The 19,666-nt window shown below is 40.0% G+C and overlaps 2 protein-coding genes across 2 annotated transcripts in view; both read left to right on the forward strand.

The window, feature by feature from the left end:
* Positions 1-3,117: 3,117 nt before the first annotated feature.
* ARL4A (ARF like GTPase 4A) lies at positions 3,118-5,794 on the forward strand. Its single transcript, XM_007433323.4, has one exon. The coding sequence runs from the start codon at positions 3,409-3,411 to the stop codon at positions 4,009-4,011; it is 603 nt and encodes a 200-aa protein (XP_007433385.1). The 5' UTR covers positions 3,118-3,408; the 3' UTR covers positions 4,012-5,794.
* A 3,865-nt stretch (positions 5,795-9,659) lies between these two features.
* The window catches only part of LOC103050722 (uncharacterized), a 66,163-nt gene continuing 56,156 nt past the window's right edge, over positions 9,660-19,666 (forward strand). Inside the window, exons 1-2 of the mRNA XM_025169921.2 lie at positions 9,660-9,762; positions 11,580-11,627. The gene's annotated coding sequence lies outside the window, so the exon portion shown is untranslated. The remainder of the gene's footprint in view (positions 9,763-11,579; positions 11,628-19,666) is intronic.

Here is a 19,666-nt window from a genome sequence, read left to right on the forward strand (position 1 = left end):
TCCCTACATTCTGGAACACCTTGCATCTTGAAGTAAGGGGAACCCCAATCTTGCTTGTATTTTATATCCCAAAGGGCTTCTGGAAGCAGATGGAACTGGATTGCTTTTTAAATTGTTATCTGAAACTACCATTTTTGTATGTAAAACACATTGAGTCCTGAGAAATTAGGACAGAAAGAATTAATACATAAACTTCAAAAATACCCTAATGTGGACTTTGGGGAAGGATAAGATTTAAGATGAAATCTCTTCATCTGTTTTTATATCTGTAACATGGCTGAGTCAGGTAACACAAACAGCATGTTTAGCTCTTTTGAAGCAAAATGGACTATATTATCCAAACAAAATACAAGACTTAGGCACCTGTAACACTACAAATGGAATGTGTACCTAGTTTGGGCACCATTTCACACACTGCATACTTACTCCTAAGATGGGGATCATACAGTCCTCCAAATACTGCAAAATTTGGAGTTACGTGCATCTGGTAATGGATGTGTCAAGTTTTTATTGTTCCATTCCATCCATCCAGGAGGAAAAATATTCCAAAATGTCTGGGTTGAGGGCAGCATGACATGATAGGCGAAGAGGGACAACCCTTCCCAACTGTAATCTCTAAAAAGATGCATCACCCCTACTGCCCCCGATTGATATATGAAGGAGAAAGGGAGGGATCGGCAATAATATACAGAGGTGCTATAAGCCAAATACATGGTCCAAGATTTGAATTTGGGCACTCTTTTTCCAAGACAGTAAAATCATTTAAAGATGGGTAAATGATGGAGATATTTCATCATTTTAGACATTTGGTTTAGCTTGGAGAAATTTGTGGTTTTGTACTACAGACATTTAAACCAAATGCAATTTCATGTCACAAATATTAATAGCGGGACAGACTTTGATTTAATACCACAAACACTAGTGTAGCTAGACACTTCTGATTTTATACAGGAAAGCTGATTGTTTAACTTTCAAAGACTTATCATTTCATTCTACAAAAGGTGATTTATGTCATGCAGACTTACAATTTCATGACAAATATTGGTTTAAGTTAATGAGGCTAATAATAAACAAATACTTGCTTAGCTCACAAAGATGTCTATTTCATACCATAAATGATTTAACTCCCAGAAACTTCATATAGCAAAAGCTGGTTTAGCAAACAGACTTGTGATTTGATACCTCAAAACCTGATTTAATTCAGGCATAGATGATTTCATATAACTTACAATAGCTTACCTTTAGGCAGATTTGTGAGCTTAGCAAATACTATACTAACTTATTTTGCAAAACACTCATTCCTACCACAAACAATGGCCTAAGTAACAGACTTGTGATTTCATTCCATGCCTTTGGAAAACATGTTGCTTTCATGTCACAAACAATGGTTTAGCTTGTAGCAATTTCTGTGTTGCTCATAATTGGTCTAGAGATCTTGAGAATTTATAAACTAGACCCTGGTTTAAGACGCCAAGACTTGGGATTCCATGCCACACACCCTGGGCTAGCTCCCAGAGATTTGTGGTTTCATACCACAAATGCTGAGGCAGGGAGCTTGCTGTGAGGAAGAGGTGTCTGCAAGTATAATAGTGCCCACATTATGGAGCCACATCATACAGAATTCATGCTTCATTAATTTAATGCAGTGCATTACTGCTGGTACATAAATATTTCAAATAGGAAATAACTTTTGCTTCGACAGCCCGGAACGATACTGTGAGGAATAAAGCCAGGCTATAGTATTAATACTGGAATAACACTAGAACAACAGTGGAATAACTGGTAAAGGTAAAGTGGCAAAGAGGAGAATCTCTGGCTAAGAAACATCTTATGGGGATGCAATTCATCAACATGAATACATGTGAGCGGAATTCTGAATTGATATCGCCATTTTTCTAATCAGACCTCTATCTTTAGGTAGAAATTAAGAAGGCACGTCTTTTCATCGCTAGGGAAAAGGCGTTTTTTTTCTCTCCACCGAATATTTATATTTATGAACACAGCATACTTCGCGACGACGCCCAGTTCCCCTTCGGAACAGGAAAACTTAACACCTCCTCCAGGAGGTCGTCAAGTAACGAAGGCCGTGCGGATGCCTCAATAGATGAAAGGAAGGCTACAAAAGAGTGGGCGTGGCCAAAGCGCTAGGTCTTCCATTCACGTCACCTGCTCGAGATTCGGCTGGGGAAAGCGGCGAGTAGCACGTGGAACTCCGAGGCGGAGCTATTGGGGAAGGACGGGCGGGGGCGGGGGCGTCGGCCGTTCGAAAGCGCTTGGCTCGGCCCTCTGCCGGTTGCTTGAGGGCATTATTTGAAAACGGTTGCTAGGAAACGAGTGCACGGGGAGGCCAACGTATGAACTCTTCGGTTACTGAGCTTAACGCGACCAGGAACGTAAGAGGTGTGAAAGGCTAGTTGGACGGAGCGCCTTTATTCCTCCTTCAGCCGTCATTTCCCCTCTCAGGAATTTGAAGACGTCCATTTCCCCCCTTTCCGCATTTATGAAGGAGAAGGAAGGAAACGAGGATTAAGAGTACGGCTTCCAGCAATGCACCTCAACATGCCTACTGGTGGGAGAAGGAGTAGCAAAAACAAGAGCCCAGGGAAATCCAGGGCATCGCCTACGGGGCGCAGCCGACCTTTAGCGCGGGCAGGGTGTGTTTCCCGTTAGAAAAGGAGCCAGATCGAAGAGGGAGTCTCAGTTTGAACAATTCTATGACCTTTTTCCTTCCTCTCGAAAACAGGACAGGGAGGCAACTCCCTTTTCGTTGAAGGCGTAAGAGGGACGGACGCTGCAGCACATTCTGTTCTCAGCGGCTATGAATGGAGAAAAAGCGGCGGGAGGGGGGAATCAGGCCAGCCCCGGGGAGGCAACGTCCACTTCCTCCTGCCTTCACCCGCTTCAGATTGACCAATGAGGTTAAAGCGGATTGAGCAATCATATTGATTGGCGGCGGCCGAAGCCAGTGAGCGAAAGGGGCGAGCAGCGCCTGCACGGCGGCTTTCCTCCTTCGCCGCCCAGTTGGTCCCCCAGCGCGGCCTTTTTTATCCAATGACGGGCGGACTGTGGAAAAAGGGGCGGGAAGGCTGAGGGGTTGGGTGAAGCGGGAGGAGGCGCGGCCCAGCCAGAAGCACGGGCGGTTTTTTGCTGCAGCGTTGGAAGGAGTCTTCTTGGAGCCTCTGGGGAAGAGGCGGAGAGGCTTAGCCGAGGGGATTGTTACTGTCTGTGCTGTGTTTTCTTCGCTCGCTTTTTCTGCCCTGTAATCGTTATCTGGTCTGACCCTGCGCTTGTGTGCCTGTCAGGGAAGGATCGTGACTAAGAGTCTGGGACGGGTGAGGAAGCCTTGCGGCGGCGGCAGCAGCGGCGGGCGACTGGTGCCCTCTGCTCGCCGCGGGCCCCTCCCCTGCGATGGGGAATGGGTTGTCGGAGCAGACGCCGATCCTGTCGAGCCTGCCTTCCTTCCAGTGCTTCCACATCGTGATCTTGGGGCTGGACTGTGCCGGCAAGACCACCGTCCTCTACCGGTTACAATTCAACGAATTCGTCAACACTGTGCCCACTAAAGGTTTCAATACGGAGAAAATCAAGGTGACGTTGGGAAACAACAAGACTGTCACTTTCCACTTCTGGGACGTCGGAGGCCAGGAGAAGCTGCGGCCGCTTTGGAAGTCCTACACCCGCTGCACGGACGGCATCGTCTTCGTGGTGGATTCCGTGGATGTCGAGAGAATGGAAGAGGCAAAAACGGAACTTCACAAAATCACACGCATTTCCGAGAACCAGGGAGTGCCTGTGCTCATTGTGGCCAACAAGCAGGACTTGAGACATTCACTGTCGCTTTCGGAGATGGAAAAGATGTTGGCAACCAGCGAGCTGAGCTCTTCCACTCCCTGGCATCTGCAGCCCACTTGTGCTATAATAGGAGATGGTCTTAAAGAAGGGCTAGAGAAACTGCATGATATGATAATTAAACGAAGGAAAATGCTGAGGCAACAGAAGAAGAAAAGATGAGCTGCCGTGACTGTAGGGGTTAATTCCTTCTTGGTATTTGACTAAAACAGTCGGCAGCACCAGACTTGCTCATTTGGATCTTGTACAGACTGATTGAACATGCAGCCTGGTGGAAAGTTTTGCAGGCAGATCATTTATATGGTTTCCCCACATATATTTGGGCACTACTACTTTAAAAGAAAAAACAACAACTCCCTTGTTACATAGTACAAAGAGATCAGGAAACAGATGGGTGGGTAAATGTAATCTGGATATCTAAGTAACCAAATAAAACAATGAAGAGTGATTTGCTTGGTGGTATAGTCATATGTCTGAGAGTGCCTTTGCAAGAAGATTGCATTCAAGGCATTAGTGTTTCACCTACTGCTTGTGTAAGTGGAGTGTTTAGATGAAGATATACAGCTTTAAAACAATATCCTTTAACATGTCTGGAGCTAGACAACCAGTAGTTAAGGAGGCTGCGAATGTGAGAGATTGGTTGTATGGTATGCTTTTAACTGGTTTCTCTTAAAATACTACTTGGAGCTCAGATGATTTGAATTATCACTACTGTGGTAGTCATGTTATTTGCAGCTTGATAGAGAAAAAAGTATGAACTATGTAAGAGCATGGATGAGTTTCCTGATAAGGTAGCATGTCTTGGTGTGTAGGAGTTCTTTAGAAATAGCTGTGCATCCTTAAAGCAGTGCTAATCAGATTTGGACCATACTTACTTGTTCCAAGAAGACATGTTTTAGAAGGGAAAACCCAAACAATTAGATAAATGTAAACTACAACCATAAGGAGTTTCAGGATTCTTATAGTGCAATATTACCTTTAGATTAAATTGATGGCAATAAAATTTGATCATGGTTCAGTATAAGTCAAGCTAACATCAGCAAAACTACATGTCCTGTGTGCCCAATATTGTTGAAATGTACTGCCAGGTTTTTTGTAAAAAATTTTTTTTGTAGTATTAGGAATGTACTGAATCTTTATACACTTGAAAACTTTGACACTGTGGAAAACAAGAGTTTAAAGATGACACGTGTCTGCTCTAATTATGCTTTAAGTTTTTCTTGTTTACAGTCATGCAAACAGTGTTTAAGTTGGTGGGATGGCACATGATACTGAGACATGTTTCTTACTGGTACAATTTTTTCAAAAAATCAGTTGGTGTGGGTAGCAGGTCAAAGGGCTAGAGTGAAGCCTGTATTACTCTACTGGTGCTGTGAAACATTGTTATAATAATTCCGTTATTAAATGAAAAGAACTTGAAAGGAGCAGAGATTTGTCCTTCCTTCAGCACAACCAACAAAGTTAGTGTGATTTTATCGATCAGATATAAGGAGGGTTAACTATAGTTCTGACTGTTAGGAAATAAAAACTTCTGCAAAATCAAATTTTATAGCCAGAAACTGCTTAGAAGGTAACCAAAAATGCACTTTAGTGTTTTCCAATACTGAAAGTGTCAGCTTTTTTAAAAAAAAAAAATGAAATCCTGATCCTTTTCGAAAGAATTGAAGTAGCTTCCAATGGAGCTTTTGTATGGTGGTTATATGTATCTGCACTAGTGACATTACAAGTCACTTAATGTCTATATTTATAGAAATGTAGATAACTTCTTAAACCTCAATAAACTCAATTCCAAGTAACTCATTGAAGCAGAAGTTGAAAACATTCTCTGTTGATCTTGCTTTTTATCAGGACTGTCTGCATGAAACTGAACTCTATTCATGTGACATTTGTAAAATGTGACAATGTTTTAAAAATCACTGGTATCTCATTAAAAATGTAATGGCAATTTGCATTATGTTCTGTGTGTTTACAGCAGTGAAATATAGTTGTTGATACCATTTCTTGTCCTAGTTTTGTGATTCTGGTGCCTGACAAGCTCCAGTACATAACAGCTGTTCTTACTAAGTTGTAGAATAGTTCGGCTGTTATAAAGGTGTGGCACGTTTTTCTGTAGTCTTATTTTAGTATACAAATATTCTTCATTTCTTTTCTTGAGTTCTGTGGCCACTCATATTCAGTGGAATACAAAATGTAAGGGGATAGTCCTGGTGTCTCTTAATTTGTAACACGTAAATTTTGAAAAATGACTGTCATATGTGAACAGCTTGACAATGTATTCCCAGTAATAACTGGAAGTATTAACTGTGCACTTCTAAGCTAAAGAGATTGCATTAGGGATATTTAGCTGAAGCACTGTAGTCTGATATTCTCCCATACACTGGATCATATATATTTAAGTCTAATTAATGCTTACATTTAGGAGAGGTGAAAATACTGAGATGCCATATGTTTATGAACATTAGTGGTCTACTTTGGTTCTGAGAATCAGCATCCTACTATTGATTAAGTTCATGTACTTTATGCCATAAAAGCATTTAAAAGTAATAGTATTTTCTGTGCTGTAACCATTTCATGAAACTGAAATGTTCAGATACAGAAGTTGATACCTTGTTAAAGCAATGACATTTTTGCTATGCTGTTAGGAGACTGAATTGTCAGTGTAGCTGATTCAAGATAGAACCAGATGTCTGTAGTTAGTTTTGAATACTTTAGTAAAGGTGTGCCCACTTAAAACTACAGATTTGAATTTTGGGGGAAGTTGTTTTGCAGTTTTCTTTCCCTTACCCCTGTAGAACAAAAGGGAAAAGTATTCTGTTTGTTTACTACTCCCAAGGAAAGAGATTAGACGGGCAATTTTCTCTTATAATTTTTAATACTATCACAACCTCTAAGGTCTAATGAACCTTGCTCAGCCTTGTTGATGAGGTATGTATCTGTTAAGAGCAAAAAAAAAAATTCAATAAAATGACTGGGTTATTACTAGGGATTTACTGAGACTGGCAGCAAAGTCTGCTGAAGGAAATGGCGGGAACATACTTCCTTTAAAAAAATACTCTTCTACAAGACTTTGATGTTGATTAGCATGGTTCCTTGGGTAGGGTACAGTTTGGGGACATTTAGTGGCTATACCTAATCTGCAGTTTTGAGAGTCAGTTGTGTGTTTCTTGATACATCAGTATTATCATTTACAGTATTTTACAAAATTTAACTTTTATACATATGCAGATATTTTGAATATTCAAGAGCTGGATAAAATAAAAATCATTGTATAATCAATGCAACTTCACTAGGAAATAAAATATATAGTTGTGTCACAAATTATAGCTATCTTCTGAGGTGATAATGTTTTAGAATTTGCTGCAAGGAGGAAACTGGTTCTGGACCATTTAAAACAAAATCTAAACAATGAAATTTGCTCATTCTAATATCTGATAAAGTAATGTCAAGGAGTTCAGCTAGACATATAATCTACATAAACTGTTGATAGAGGGGAGTGAGAGGCTATTAGGAACATTGTTTCTTTCCAGTTTTTGAAAGATGTGATCATTCCTGCAGAAGACTGCAAATAAATACCATACCATACTGAATAAAAGAAATGTGGAGAAATAAGAAACTTATTTATTGTGGGACAATTCTTGATATCCATGTCAAATTTTGTTGAACCATAGACATTTCTGTTGTATTTTTCTTTATTGGAGGAAAAGATTATAACAGTGAAACTGTGGCAGATTTTTGGGACTGAAAATACAACAAGCTGCAGATCATTTCGAAGCAATAATCCTGCTAGGTGTCTAAAGACCTCTGCCAAAGAATGTCTGTATTTGGTAGCATATAAATACTTCAAATGAATACATCATCATTTTTCTTTAAAACACTTAAAAATAATGATTTGGAAGTAGCAATTTTACACCAAAAACCCTATTGATCTCAAATGAGTTTAAACATTGGCTGAAATTATTTCACAAGCCTACAAAGGGGATTTTTCACAGGATTGTTTTTCCCCATTCAGGATTGTCAAAAAAAAAAAAAAATCCTGCAAGGCAGGTTATCTGAGAGGCAATGGGAAGGTATTTTAGGTATAAGGATGACTTCTAAATATACCCCACTGTTGCTAAGATCAGTTAAGTGTTGTTTAACAGCCTTAGAAAGTCCAGTTCTCAAAGATCTGCTGACCCAGCTTTAGGACTTTGCTGGGAACACCATCTCATGATCTGACTGTACTGTAGAATATAGCAAGACTGTAACAAGGCTGTGCTCATTCTGGGGTATGTGTATGCAGAATCGGAGAGGATAGAAACCAGAAAACACTTGTACTATAGGGCCATTGGTATTCCCATTTTAGAGTAGGGGTCATTACCCACATTAACCTGTGAAAGTACTATACCTCTATTATCTTGGAAATGCAAGTTGGCCTTGTATTTAAAAATTTAATAGACTTCTGGTGTATGTATCAAGGAGTGCTGCTATTTCATTATTTATTTATTTGAGTCACACCCCAACTTTCTACTTTTCCATAATATACGAGTATCTTGTTCATGAATAACTGATTCCTGCAGAGGCAGGGAACTCCTTAACATTCTACCGAAAAATGTATATCAACATGATAGTCCCCCCAGCCCAGCCCAGCCCAGCCTCTTCAGAAAAGGATGGGCCCTGCATTCTTTATCTAACACCTCTCCATGCTTTTATCAGTGGCAACAACCCTTGTGACTTGCTCAGTTCTGAAGTGCTTTCAGAATGGACAAGTATCTGACTGGGCAACATTAGATAAGTAGGAGTAAAAGAGGCAAGTGACTTCTATTCATACAGTATAATGAAACAAAGGGAGAAAGATTTTACTTTCTAGTGTGGATTGGGCTGTTATTAAAAGTCCTGGAACACAAGCAGCAAAAAGTTGGCAATCGTAACCTTTTGTTTTCATCCTGCTAGTTGCTCACTATATTGGAAATTCTGTTAAAAGTGTTTTCACTTTCCTCTGCATCCTATCAATCATGTAGATTAACACTGCTCTGTGCCGCCATCACTTAGCACAGCCCACCCTACACCATATTACTTGTCCAAGGGGCTAAACTATATGAGATATTGGAGACCTGTAATTGATTCCTTCAACCTATAATTCTTATTAATTATCCTTGGCTACAAAGGAATTACTTTTCAAGTATATGAATTCAGGATAAGGCATTTAACTTCCATTCTGTGACTTCAGATATACATTTTCAGATCTCTTAGATGCTGATTAGTCTTTTAAGGAAAACACATGATGGGTTTTTTTCTCTAGCTTTCTTGGTTCGGTGGGGGGGCGGTGTCAAGCAAAAGATTGAATAAACTGAAGGTTTCATCTGACTTTTCTAGTTATGGATTGCATTTTATTAAGCCGAATGCAGCCCACAAGACATGCTATGATTGCTCTACATGTGCCACTTTTTTTTTGACTGAGGATGATGGAAATACTAATTCAGTGCATTTAGTGGGTGCCAGGATGGGGAATATATTTATTGGTCTGGGCTGCAAAAATCTGTACAATCGCTAGATGGCTGCAAAGCACGAGCATTTCTGTTTCTCTTTGCTGCCATGTAGTGGCTGTCCAGATATTTGCAGTCCACTTCTGATAGCCATAATAGGAAAAGGACTCTGCAGGAACCGTTTATGTCAGATAATTCTAAGAATGTATGGCAGAATGCCTGCTCTCATTACTCAGTTCAGAGGCTCCATGAGTAAAATATCTGCATTTATTACTTTGTACAGGCAGATGCTGCTGCCATATGGAAGTGTTAGCTGATATTCCCCATGTAGCTGGCATTGTGGGTAAGCTAACCTTGGTTGATGAATGAGACTCATTCTAAAGGCTCTTCGGCAAGTCTTTGGAACAAAGATGGAAAAGGAATGTACTCCATGTTCAAGAGGCAGATTATGGTAAAATTATGCTGAATTCTTGATACCTATTTTTATTCTAAAATACAGCTTTTAACAGGGAAAGGAAGTAGGAAAAAGGAAAAAAACAAAACCATCCCTTGTCTCCTGCAATATTTGAGGCCACATAGATCTTCCTTTTAATTTTTAATGAAGCAATCCAAGGGCGGCCAGATGTACAGGATGTAGCTGCTCCAAAGTAATACAAAGTGGAACTCTAGACTATAGGGAGCCTGTCAGCCCTACTAGGTAGACCAGACCATGAAATCAATTCCACTGGAAGGCTAAAACTACTTTTATTGAGATTGGCTATAATAAGAGAACCTTGCATGTCTGATTGTCCTGTACCTCTTTCTCCTTCTTAGAATTCAGTGAATTAGGGAGGTGTCTGAGCCACTTCCTAATGTTATTTGGATATTCTGTACTTTAAAAATGCTTTAGCACCTTTTGCCTAGGCAACGGCTTTTGCATAACTTCATCAAGGTCATCTTACTCTCTGCAGAGCCTCATGGTAGCTCCATGTGGCACTGGATTCTCATGAAGAACTTACTGTTTTCCCATAATAAAAACAAGAATTGGGATGGATAATCCATGTAAATGTACAGCAACTGTTTCCAATTCACAAGCAGTGCATTTGTTTTAAGAATAAGGTCTTCTCTGATTTCTGAATTTACACTCCATGTTAACTGTGGCACTGAATTGTCACCTTCAAAACTGATTTTGGCTGCAATGCATTGGCATGTTTCCTGAAAGGAAAGCTCAGGGTTTACTTGGACCTTCTTGTAAGCATGGTGTTTACTACAGAAGAAGAATGCACTGCCAGCTCTAAAAATATTATTGTACAAGATTGGAGAATCCATGGTCCTCCAGATGTTGTTGAACAACTCCTAACATCATTCACTATACTGGCTGGGGCTACTGGGAGTTGACATTCAAAAACCTCCATCCACCCTACAAAGAAATCCATCAATGTTATAATCACTTATATTTATTCTTAAACAGCCTGCCTATCTTTGCTGTTTTTGTTTACAGATGAGATATGACTGAGAGCAAGAGAGAGATGCATGTCTTGCATCCATAGTAACTGTTATGAATGGAAACCAATAAGCAAGGAACCATCATATTGGTTAAGTAATCCATATAATGTGTCTAAGGACCACTTTGTTTCTTTTTACATTATACCTTATAATGTGCAAGTGTATATTCTGGATTGGAGAAGATTTCAGCAATAATCTGGACCTGACAATATGAGTTTTACTCCAAAGCCTCAGAAGCCAACACTCAGTCTCAAAAGAAGCTATTATCAAGCAACTTGCACATCCTTGGTTTCAAGTCATCATTAAAATATCATTTGAGTGTGTGTGTGTGTGTGTGTGTGTGTGTGTGTTTTAAATAATGTTTTTAAGTCAGCCTTCTTCAGTCTGGTGCCCTCCAGATCAGTTGGATTTCACCTCCCTTCATATCTAACTAACATAGCCATTGATTGCAATCCTTCATGTTTGGAGAGCACTGGACTGGAATAGCTCCTTATCCTTAATAAACTCCTTACACATTCTGGGAATGGCTACTTCATTGGAAATGAATTCCAGGGCTAATTCCTGGTGTAAAGAAAGACTTGAACTGCATGATTGTATACTTCTGCATCAGTTTTTAAAAAAGTCAAGTCAAGTCACCTATGAACCAGGCTCAGCTCCTGCTGACTTAATGGATACAGCCATCTAGTTTTCTGATCAGCAATACAAAGGCAGTTTCCAGCTGCCTTCTTTTAATTTTTTTTCTTTAAACTAAAAATCTAGCTTACCATCCCATTATTCCTGCAGGAATCTCCAGCCAGACCTGACCCTGCTTGGCTTCCAAGTCTAAACAAGGTGAGCCTGGTATTACCACCTTTCAAGACATTTGGCATCAAAGAGTATCCTAAATATCATATAAAGACTTAGGTCTCTTTTTTGTAGGAAATCTACTGTTCATGCTGATATTATCTTCCCCCACAGCAAAGAAAATACTTGGACCAAGACTGAGGTCCATCCTTTCTATGATAGGGATGCTGAATTTTGTGTATAAGTGTTTTTAATTCATAATATGCATTTACTTGCTTAAAGCGAGGTCTGTTACCTAAAGCAAAGCAGACATTCCCTTCCATATATGCATTGTTATTCCTGCAAGGAATCATGCATGGAGCTTATTTGTTTTCTTGTTAACTGTGGTTTACATACCATCCAAGTTCCACAAAGAAACTTTAAATGTAGGCCAGTGCTATAAGATTTGACTGACCATTTGAGTTGTCATTATTTTCTCTTCTTTGGTTCAGGAAGCCTAACAGTTTTAAAAGCCACAAAATTACATATTTATCTGAAACCTGACTACAGGCACTTTGCTTTTGGACTTCTGTCAAAATATGATGATTTAATTTGACATTATCACTAAGATGTAGACAAACCAAGGAGGAAATATTGTTTTTGTTGTAATACATACAATTCAAAATTGATTTTTAAAAATAAAATAGCATTAGGCCGTGGTTCTTGAAAGATATCCAGGGGTTTTTGAAGCTGCCTTTGATAGTATTTTAGAATATGAGAATTAGAGTAGTTGCCTATCTGGGTAAATAAATGTAGCCATCTCAGATGTGCTCAGATCCTTCCAAAGGTGTTATCTAAATTAGGCAACAACTGGTTCAGATTTATCCTCTGCCCCCCACCCCCCAATCTTCCTGCTACAGCATCTTCCTGCTTCAGCTGCTGATTTTTCTGCTAAACCACTGCCCTGCGTACTTTGAACTGAATGCTTTACAACACTGGTAAAAAATATGCTAAATCCAATTTAGAATGGAAGGACTAAAGACAAGATGCAATTTTTGTAAAGTTAACAACTAATTCATGCAAACTGGACCAAACCAGATAGCTCAACACTGCTACATCCATCCTGAGTCTAAAATTCATCAGGTAGTATTGGCCAGTTATCCTTGATAATACTTCCATTCTTTCCTTTTGCCTCTGAGGCTTTGTCTAACAGCTGCATAACAGATAAAAGTTCAAGAAGTTAAGATTGTGAGTCCGTTAGAGACAGAAGCCTCTGCATTTGGAAAAAACCTGCTCTAGGCTGTTTTGAATTCATGGGCTCAGTTATTATACATCTAGTAGGACCAGCTATGCTTTCTTATCGGATCATTGCCACATTGAGCACCCGCTGAAGTAACATTGAAGGAGCTTATGGTACCTTAAAGACATGGATTCATATTGTGGGAATGGCTTTATTGGACTCATGACCACTTTATCTAGTATATTAATTTTTTTATTTATTTTATTTATTTCTATTTCAAATTTAGTCACTGCCCATCTCTTGAGGAAGTGACTGCACCTGCATGTCAGTTTGATTTAACTCAGTAAAATATTTTATTGGATATGTATAAGGTAGGACAGGTAGGCATCTCTGTACAATGCCAACGGCAGCACACACCCCAGTAGAGAGAAATTGTAAACAGTGCAAGAAAAGAAGTGACAAGTATCTAGACTTCATCATCTTTGGAGTAGATCTACTGAAATCAAGAGGATTGAAGACAATCCATCAAAATTTAAGACCTTCTGATTTCAATGGAACTATTTTTAAATGACTACCTGGCAAGCTTAATGACCATTCATAACTACAGTGGTAGTTTATTTGTGTGTTTGTTCATTTGTTTTGTTTCTTGATTGCCTTAACCTCAAGGGAATATAGGGAATCTAAGTATTGTTCAAAATATAAAACAGAATAAACAACTGTTTGTGATCTATAATAGCACAAACTATAAATGCCAACCATTCTGGCACTCATCACACCATGCAATCGACTTCTAAAGCCTTCTGAAAAGCTACATTTTCAGTAGCTTTTGGAAGGACATAAAAATGAGACCCTCTTGGGGGGTCACCTTAAGGATCCCACTCTTGCTATCCTCACCTTGGGAGGCAAGCTGTTCCAAAAAAGGGAAGCCTCCCCCCCCCGCCCGACAGTGCCTGCTGTTGAGCTCCTCCCTGTCATGCCTAAGGATAAGAGGGGACCTTAGCAGGCACTATCTCATTGCCCATATTGCATAGGCAGAATTTATCTGGGAAAGGTGGCCTTTTAGATGTCTAGCCCTCAAGCCATTATAGGTTTTATAGGTAGCAACCAGCACCTTGAATTGCACTTGGAAAAACCTGATAATCAATGCAGCTCCTGCAGCAACGATGCAGTATGGCAGTATTGAGATTGTCTAGTAAGCATACCGGCTGTTATGTTTTGGACCAGCTGAAATATCCAAGGTGTCTTCAAGGGCAGTGCCATGTACAGCAAAGTATAGCAATTCAGTTGAAAATCAATTGCATCCTGTCTTTCCATTTAAAGGAAGGTGTACAACTTGGCTGATTCTGTAATCTGCTTTATGACACATGGGCTATACTCTCAGATAATCCTAAAACTGTCTTCTTCATGTGTTGGGCTACAGTTTTCAGGTAGAATGACCAAAAGCTCAGAAAATGTTCCAGGTTGTGAAGCTGTACTAAGCCATGGTTACAGCTCAACAGCTGAAATTAACAATGATGGGGAAACCTGGCCTTGATTGCAAATTGTGCTAAACAGTTTTGTTGAATAAGCTGTAGTTAGTTGAGTTCACCCAAGTCAACTCAAAACCAAGCAAAATAATTTAGAGATTAGTGTGATGCATACACTCAATCTGTCATACTAGCTATTTCTATAAAGCTGTGTATATATGTAATGCTAGATTAGGATTTGGCATAACCCATAAATGCATACAAATAGCCTTGCTTGATCAGCCCAAGACCCATCTGGGTTCAGAGGCCAACTATATGGCTCTGAGATGTTCACAAGCAGGATGTGGTGTTCTGTGCTGGCAACTGTACACACAAATTGTTTCTGCTGTAAATTCAGGGTCTTGGTTGCTGTAATAAATCTTTAACATAATTAACACAAAAGCAAGCTGTAAATTAAACTTTTGCTTTAGGTGTACAGAAAAATATAAGCTAAGAGCTTACTTTTTTCAAACCAAGAGTTCAGAGAGGCAAATCACAAGGTCAAGGAAGATCAAAGAGTAGTCAGTTTCCAGTCCACAGTTCAGCCTGGTAATCTAAACAGCACATGGCAGAGTTTCAGGAAGGCAGAGTATTATTTATCACAAAAAGCCAGTAACACAGTTGTCCCTTTTTATAGCCCTAACTGCCAGCTCAACTAATTGGCTGAATCATGCTTCTTTCAAGTAGATAATCTGACTTTCCTTGCTCTACTCTTCATAATTTGTGATGCATTCTGGGGCTTGGGACTTTGCTCCCCTCAGGTGCTGAGTCAACCTGCACCTGTGTCTCCTCAAATGTCTCTTCCACCAGCGCATGCTCTCCTTCTAATTCCTACAGTACAGTGCAGGCTAAGATTCTGCTTGGTTAGGCTCTTCAGTTTCTGAATCTGAAGAATCAAACTGATCCCTAAGAAATGGAGACTTATCTCTTTCCTGCAGCTGGCATTGGAGGCAACCCTCGAGAGAACTCTGAGTCTTCAAGAGACCTATCCTCCATTAATTTATTCAATCCTTTTGAAAAACCATCCAAATTAATCACATTGTTATGATTACATTGTATAGTAATTAATTCCATAGGTTGATTATGAACTGTGTTAGAAATGGGTGATAACATGAGAATAGCTGATACCACGATCTTTTGAGATTTGTTATATCCCAGTTGTTTGGGGAAATGGTACCTTGATTCAGGTTCATGCTTAAGCTTCTGAAATCAGAGTAGCTGGTTCTGCATATTATTTTTCTTTATGCAAAAGAGATGGGACATGCCTGTATCAATCCATAATAGGATAAAACACTTATTACATTAAGTAAAAATCCACAGTTGAACAAGTCCAAGTAAATATAGTTTTTTGCTGTAGATTTTGCTTGTTTTCCTGTAATGGATCCAGTCAATACTAGTGACACTTTTATACCAGACTGTCCCCTTGAAGATTCAATGCATTATTATTGGCAATAAAATTAGGATGTACAGTGAAAACCTGATTTAATGTACCAGTTTGGAGAAGGGATGTCTGTTAGTCCCAAGACAGTGATTCGCAATGTTTTGTGACATTTGTGTAATGATGTCATTATGTAAATGACATACATCTCTGTAAATGACATAAAATTAATGTAAATTTAACTGCCTCATCTAAACTACTTGGGATGTCAGGTTTTTTTTTTTCAAAGAGAGGGAATCTCAGATGGAAATTTAATCCCTTGCATCCAAAGTCTGCTTAAATGGGGGTCTGTTAAAACAAGGCTTCACTGTACTAAATTTCAGCCACGGGATAACTAGATGGAAAGGTGTGCAGATGGAAAGAAAATATTTACAGGCTCTAGTGGCTTTAATAGAGCTACTAGCCATTGCTTAATGGCTGTAAATCTAACAGTATCAGAAATAAATATTAGGAGTAGAAACGTAATTCTGTCTAATAGCTAGCACAGGTGCTTAAATAGTTAAACTGCTGAAAAGGACTCCTGGTTGCCCCTGAAACCTGTGCTTCCCCAATCAGTGCTTATCCAGAAGAACTCCTCACAATTGGTTCTTTAGGGAAGGTTCAATCCTATTTAAGATCTGTAAAAAAGTCATTGATTGCACTGTACACAACACTTCCATCTGATTGGGATCTTCATCTTATTTGCCCCTACCCATTCCTAACTGCCTCCAAACATGAGGAGGCAGTTAGGAGCATCTTAATGTCCATCGGATCAAGAGATGGAAATGAGAGAGAGTACAATCTCTCTCAGGGGCATCTGAGGGGCATCTGCCGAGGGGGATCAAAAAGTCTAGATGGTGGCCATGACCCTGCAGTTGAAGCCACAACCCTTTTTTACATGCATATTTTTACATATTTAGAGAAAGCCAGGTAAAGTAACACAGGGCTCCCCAAAGTGGTCAATATCAACCCCCAAGGGTCAATGGGACTATCCACGGGGTCAGTAAATGTCTAGGAGTCAACAGATGGTTGATAAATGATGGAAGGTTGATTGGGGTCAATTAATCTTTTGGGTCTCTGTAGAACTCCATGCCAGTTTCTAGTCCTGAAGGTGAAGTGGCTAGTAGCGAGACAATGTTACCCAGAGTTGGATGGTCAACTGCCAGCAAGAGCGGCCTTGGGTTGTCTATCTTGTTGTTGTTGTTATTCGTAGTACTATTGGTTAAAGTAGTATTTATTAATTTTTTTCATATAATAAATGTTTGGGGGGCAATGAACAATCTGAAACTTCATGAAGGGGTTGATGAACTGAGGAGTTTAGGGACTCTGGTCAAACATGTGCATGCTTCATGTGTTGGCTAAGAAAAAAACAAGGCTTTATCACTGCAGTTGTAATGTTTAGTGCTGTTCTAATGTTGTTCTAATTTCAGAGAGTATGATTGGCTTGTTGTGAGGAGAAAATATGCACATCATGATTATTACCATAAATTAAAAAGTTTCCCAAAGTGTAACAGGAGAACAAAGAGGGAATACACTAGTTTATCATTGGACAGAAAAGAAATAGATCAAAGGTTTTTCTTATGAATTAAAAAGATCCCTTTCTCCCACTTGCTTTGTTTTACAGGCCTTTCACATATAGGAGATGTTTAACTTATAAATGAAACCTGTTAAAAATAAAGTTTTGTTTTTAAAAAGTTGTCTTTACAGAAACCAAAGACACCTAATGAAAGGTCACTTGTTTTATTAGTTAGGCAATAGCATCTCATTAGTTTTCATAGCTGGGAAACAATTTTTGGAAATTGGACACTTGCCTGTGCTAAGCTTTTCTTGTTCAGAAATGCTCTTGATAATTTGGGTTTCTACATTCTGTAATATAATCATGTGACCATAGACTAGGCTATGAGTGGCAGAATAGAATTCAATTTATTCTACGATCAGTAGTTGGAGCCCCACTGTGCAGATCTCAAATTTCTTGACTTCAATGGTACAGCTGAGGCTAGACTTTCGGGCCTAAGTCCATGGCCTGGCAGCCGAGGTGTTCTCCAAGTAACTGCTGCGGGAACTGTGCCAGTTCATGGCCTAACATGGACTCAGTTAGAACTCAGCAGGGTGCTTAGCATTTTTATTCTTACTACTTTTTCAAATATTTTATAGTTGAGGATATTTGGCTGGTTATATACGCAGTTACAGATTCTGGAAGGTAGCTGTGATAATTGCAGCAAAGAATCTTGTGGCACTTTAAAGAACTGGGTTTCATGTAAGCCTTTGAGGATTAGAATCCCCTTCATCAGATGCACAGGGGGTATATACAGTATTTATCTCCTTTCTTGGGACCTTATGCCATGTTTCTGATATGTTGGACTGTGATATCCAAAAGCTGATGAGAATATAAATTTGTTAGTGCCACAAGGTTATTTTTACAGCTATAGATGTTCATTTTATTATTTAAAATATACTGTTACTTTAAAAAACAACAACTAAAGATGCTTATTTCCATGTCACACATATGGCTGTTCAAAGCTGTTCCCCAGTAAGAATATTAAATCCAGGGTTGAGCATTACAAAGTTGTACTATGGCCTGAGGTGAGGCAAGTCATAATACTGCTTTAGCAGTCCCTCCCCATCTGTGACATAATATGTGCATTAAATCATGTTTTACTGAGTAAATCATAATACTTCAGCTTGTACAAACAGTATTACAGCTTAGCAAGACATGCAAACTCTGTCACTAAACTGTTTTTTAATGGTAGTCTAGGCTATAGGATTGCCATAGTTAGGGGACTTATTTAAAGCGTTAGGACAGCTCAGCATCTAATAGTTCCATGATCTCCCCTGACATTCTGCCCGCATAAATCCAAGAATTGGTCTTTTGGAAACAGTGGTGGCGCTTTCTGTTACTGTGCCAAGGAGACCTCATCAGAGGTTATTCAATTCCAGCAGCAGGCCTCCTTCTCTAGCAGTGAGGGTTCACTTCTGCTATATCAGGATTGGTGCATGATCGGAGGGTTGGCTTGGACTCAAAGAGTAAGAAAAGGACCATTGCATACCTTTACCTGGTGTGTCAGCTGCACCCATTCCTGGACTGTGAGGCCCTTCAGACAGATACTCATTTTATTTATTTATTATTTAATTTGTATGCCGCCCATCTCCTCCGCAACAGGTGACATCATGACTGGATTATTGCAATACGCTCTACAGGAGGCTGCCCTTGAAGACCACTCAGAAGTTACAGCTGGTCCAGAATGCAGCAGAACAGGCAGTGTTGAGTATGCCTCAGTATGCCCATGTGACACTACTGGTTATTGATGAGCTTCTGGGTGGAATTCAAGATGCTGGTTATCACATGTACTGTATGTCCTTCATGGCATAGGACCAGGTTATCTGAGGGGTCTATCTCCCATGGTTTCTGCCCATCCGGTAAGATCAAGCAGAGGTGCTGTGCTTCAGGTATCTTCAAACAATGCCTATCAGGACCCAGGAAATATACCTGCTCTGTCGTGGCACCTGTCCTCTAGAATGATATCCCCCAGAAATCCATGTGGCTGCCACTCTAATGATGTCTTTGAAAATATGGTTGGTCTCCTAGGCCTTCACATAGGATGGCTGTGGGGCCCTATTGGTGCTTTGTTATATGGGATATTGTTGCAAGTCACTCCCAACACCTTTTCTCCCGATGAGCTCTGATGCCACGGAGTACGAAATCCCAGGGACCCACTCCCCCACCTTCACACACTCGAGCAGTGCCATAGCAGCCGCTTCCCAGCCCACACATGCTCATCGCAGCACCCACCCACCCATCTTCACTCTGTAGTACTCACCTGCCCACTGGCCTGCTTGCGAGCCACCCTGGACTTGCAACTTCCTGCTGGCTTCCCCATTGACTTTGCTTATGGGAAGCCGGCAGGAAGTCACAAGTCATGGTCATGTGAGGTCCTCGCTTAGTGAC

The sequence above is a fragment of the Python bivittatus genome, unplaced genomic scaffold, assembly GCF_059951505.1.
Source record: "Python bivittatus isolate LINGU-HERP-01145 unplaced genomic scaffold, Pbiv_v1 ctg000610_np1212, whole genome shotgun sequence".
In the NCBI taxonomy this organism is placed as follows: Eukaryota; Metazoa; Chordata; class Lepidosauria; order Squamata; family Pythonidae; genus Python; species Python bivittatus.

What these genes read in the sequence shown, in the direction of transcription:
- ARL4A (XM_007433323.4), top strand. Translation starts at nt 3,409, where the DNA reads ATGGGGAATGGGTTGTCGGAGCAGACGCCGATCCTGTCGAGCCTGCCT.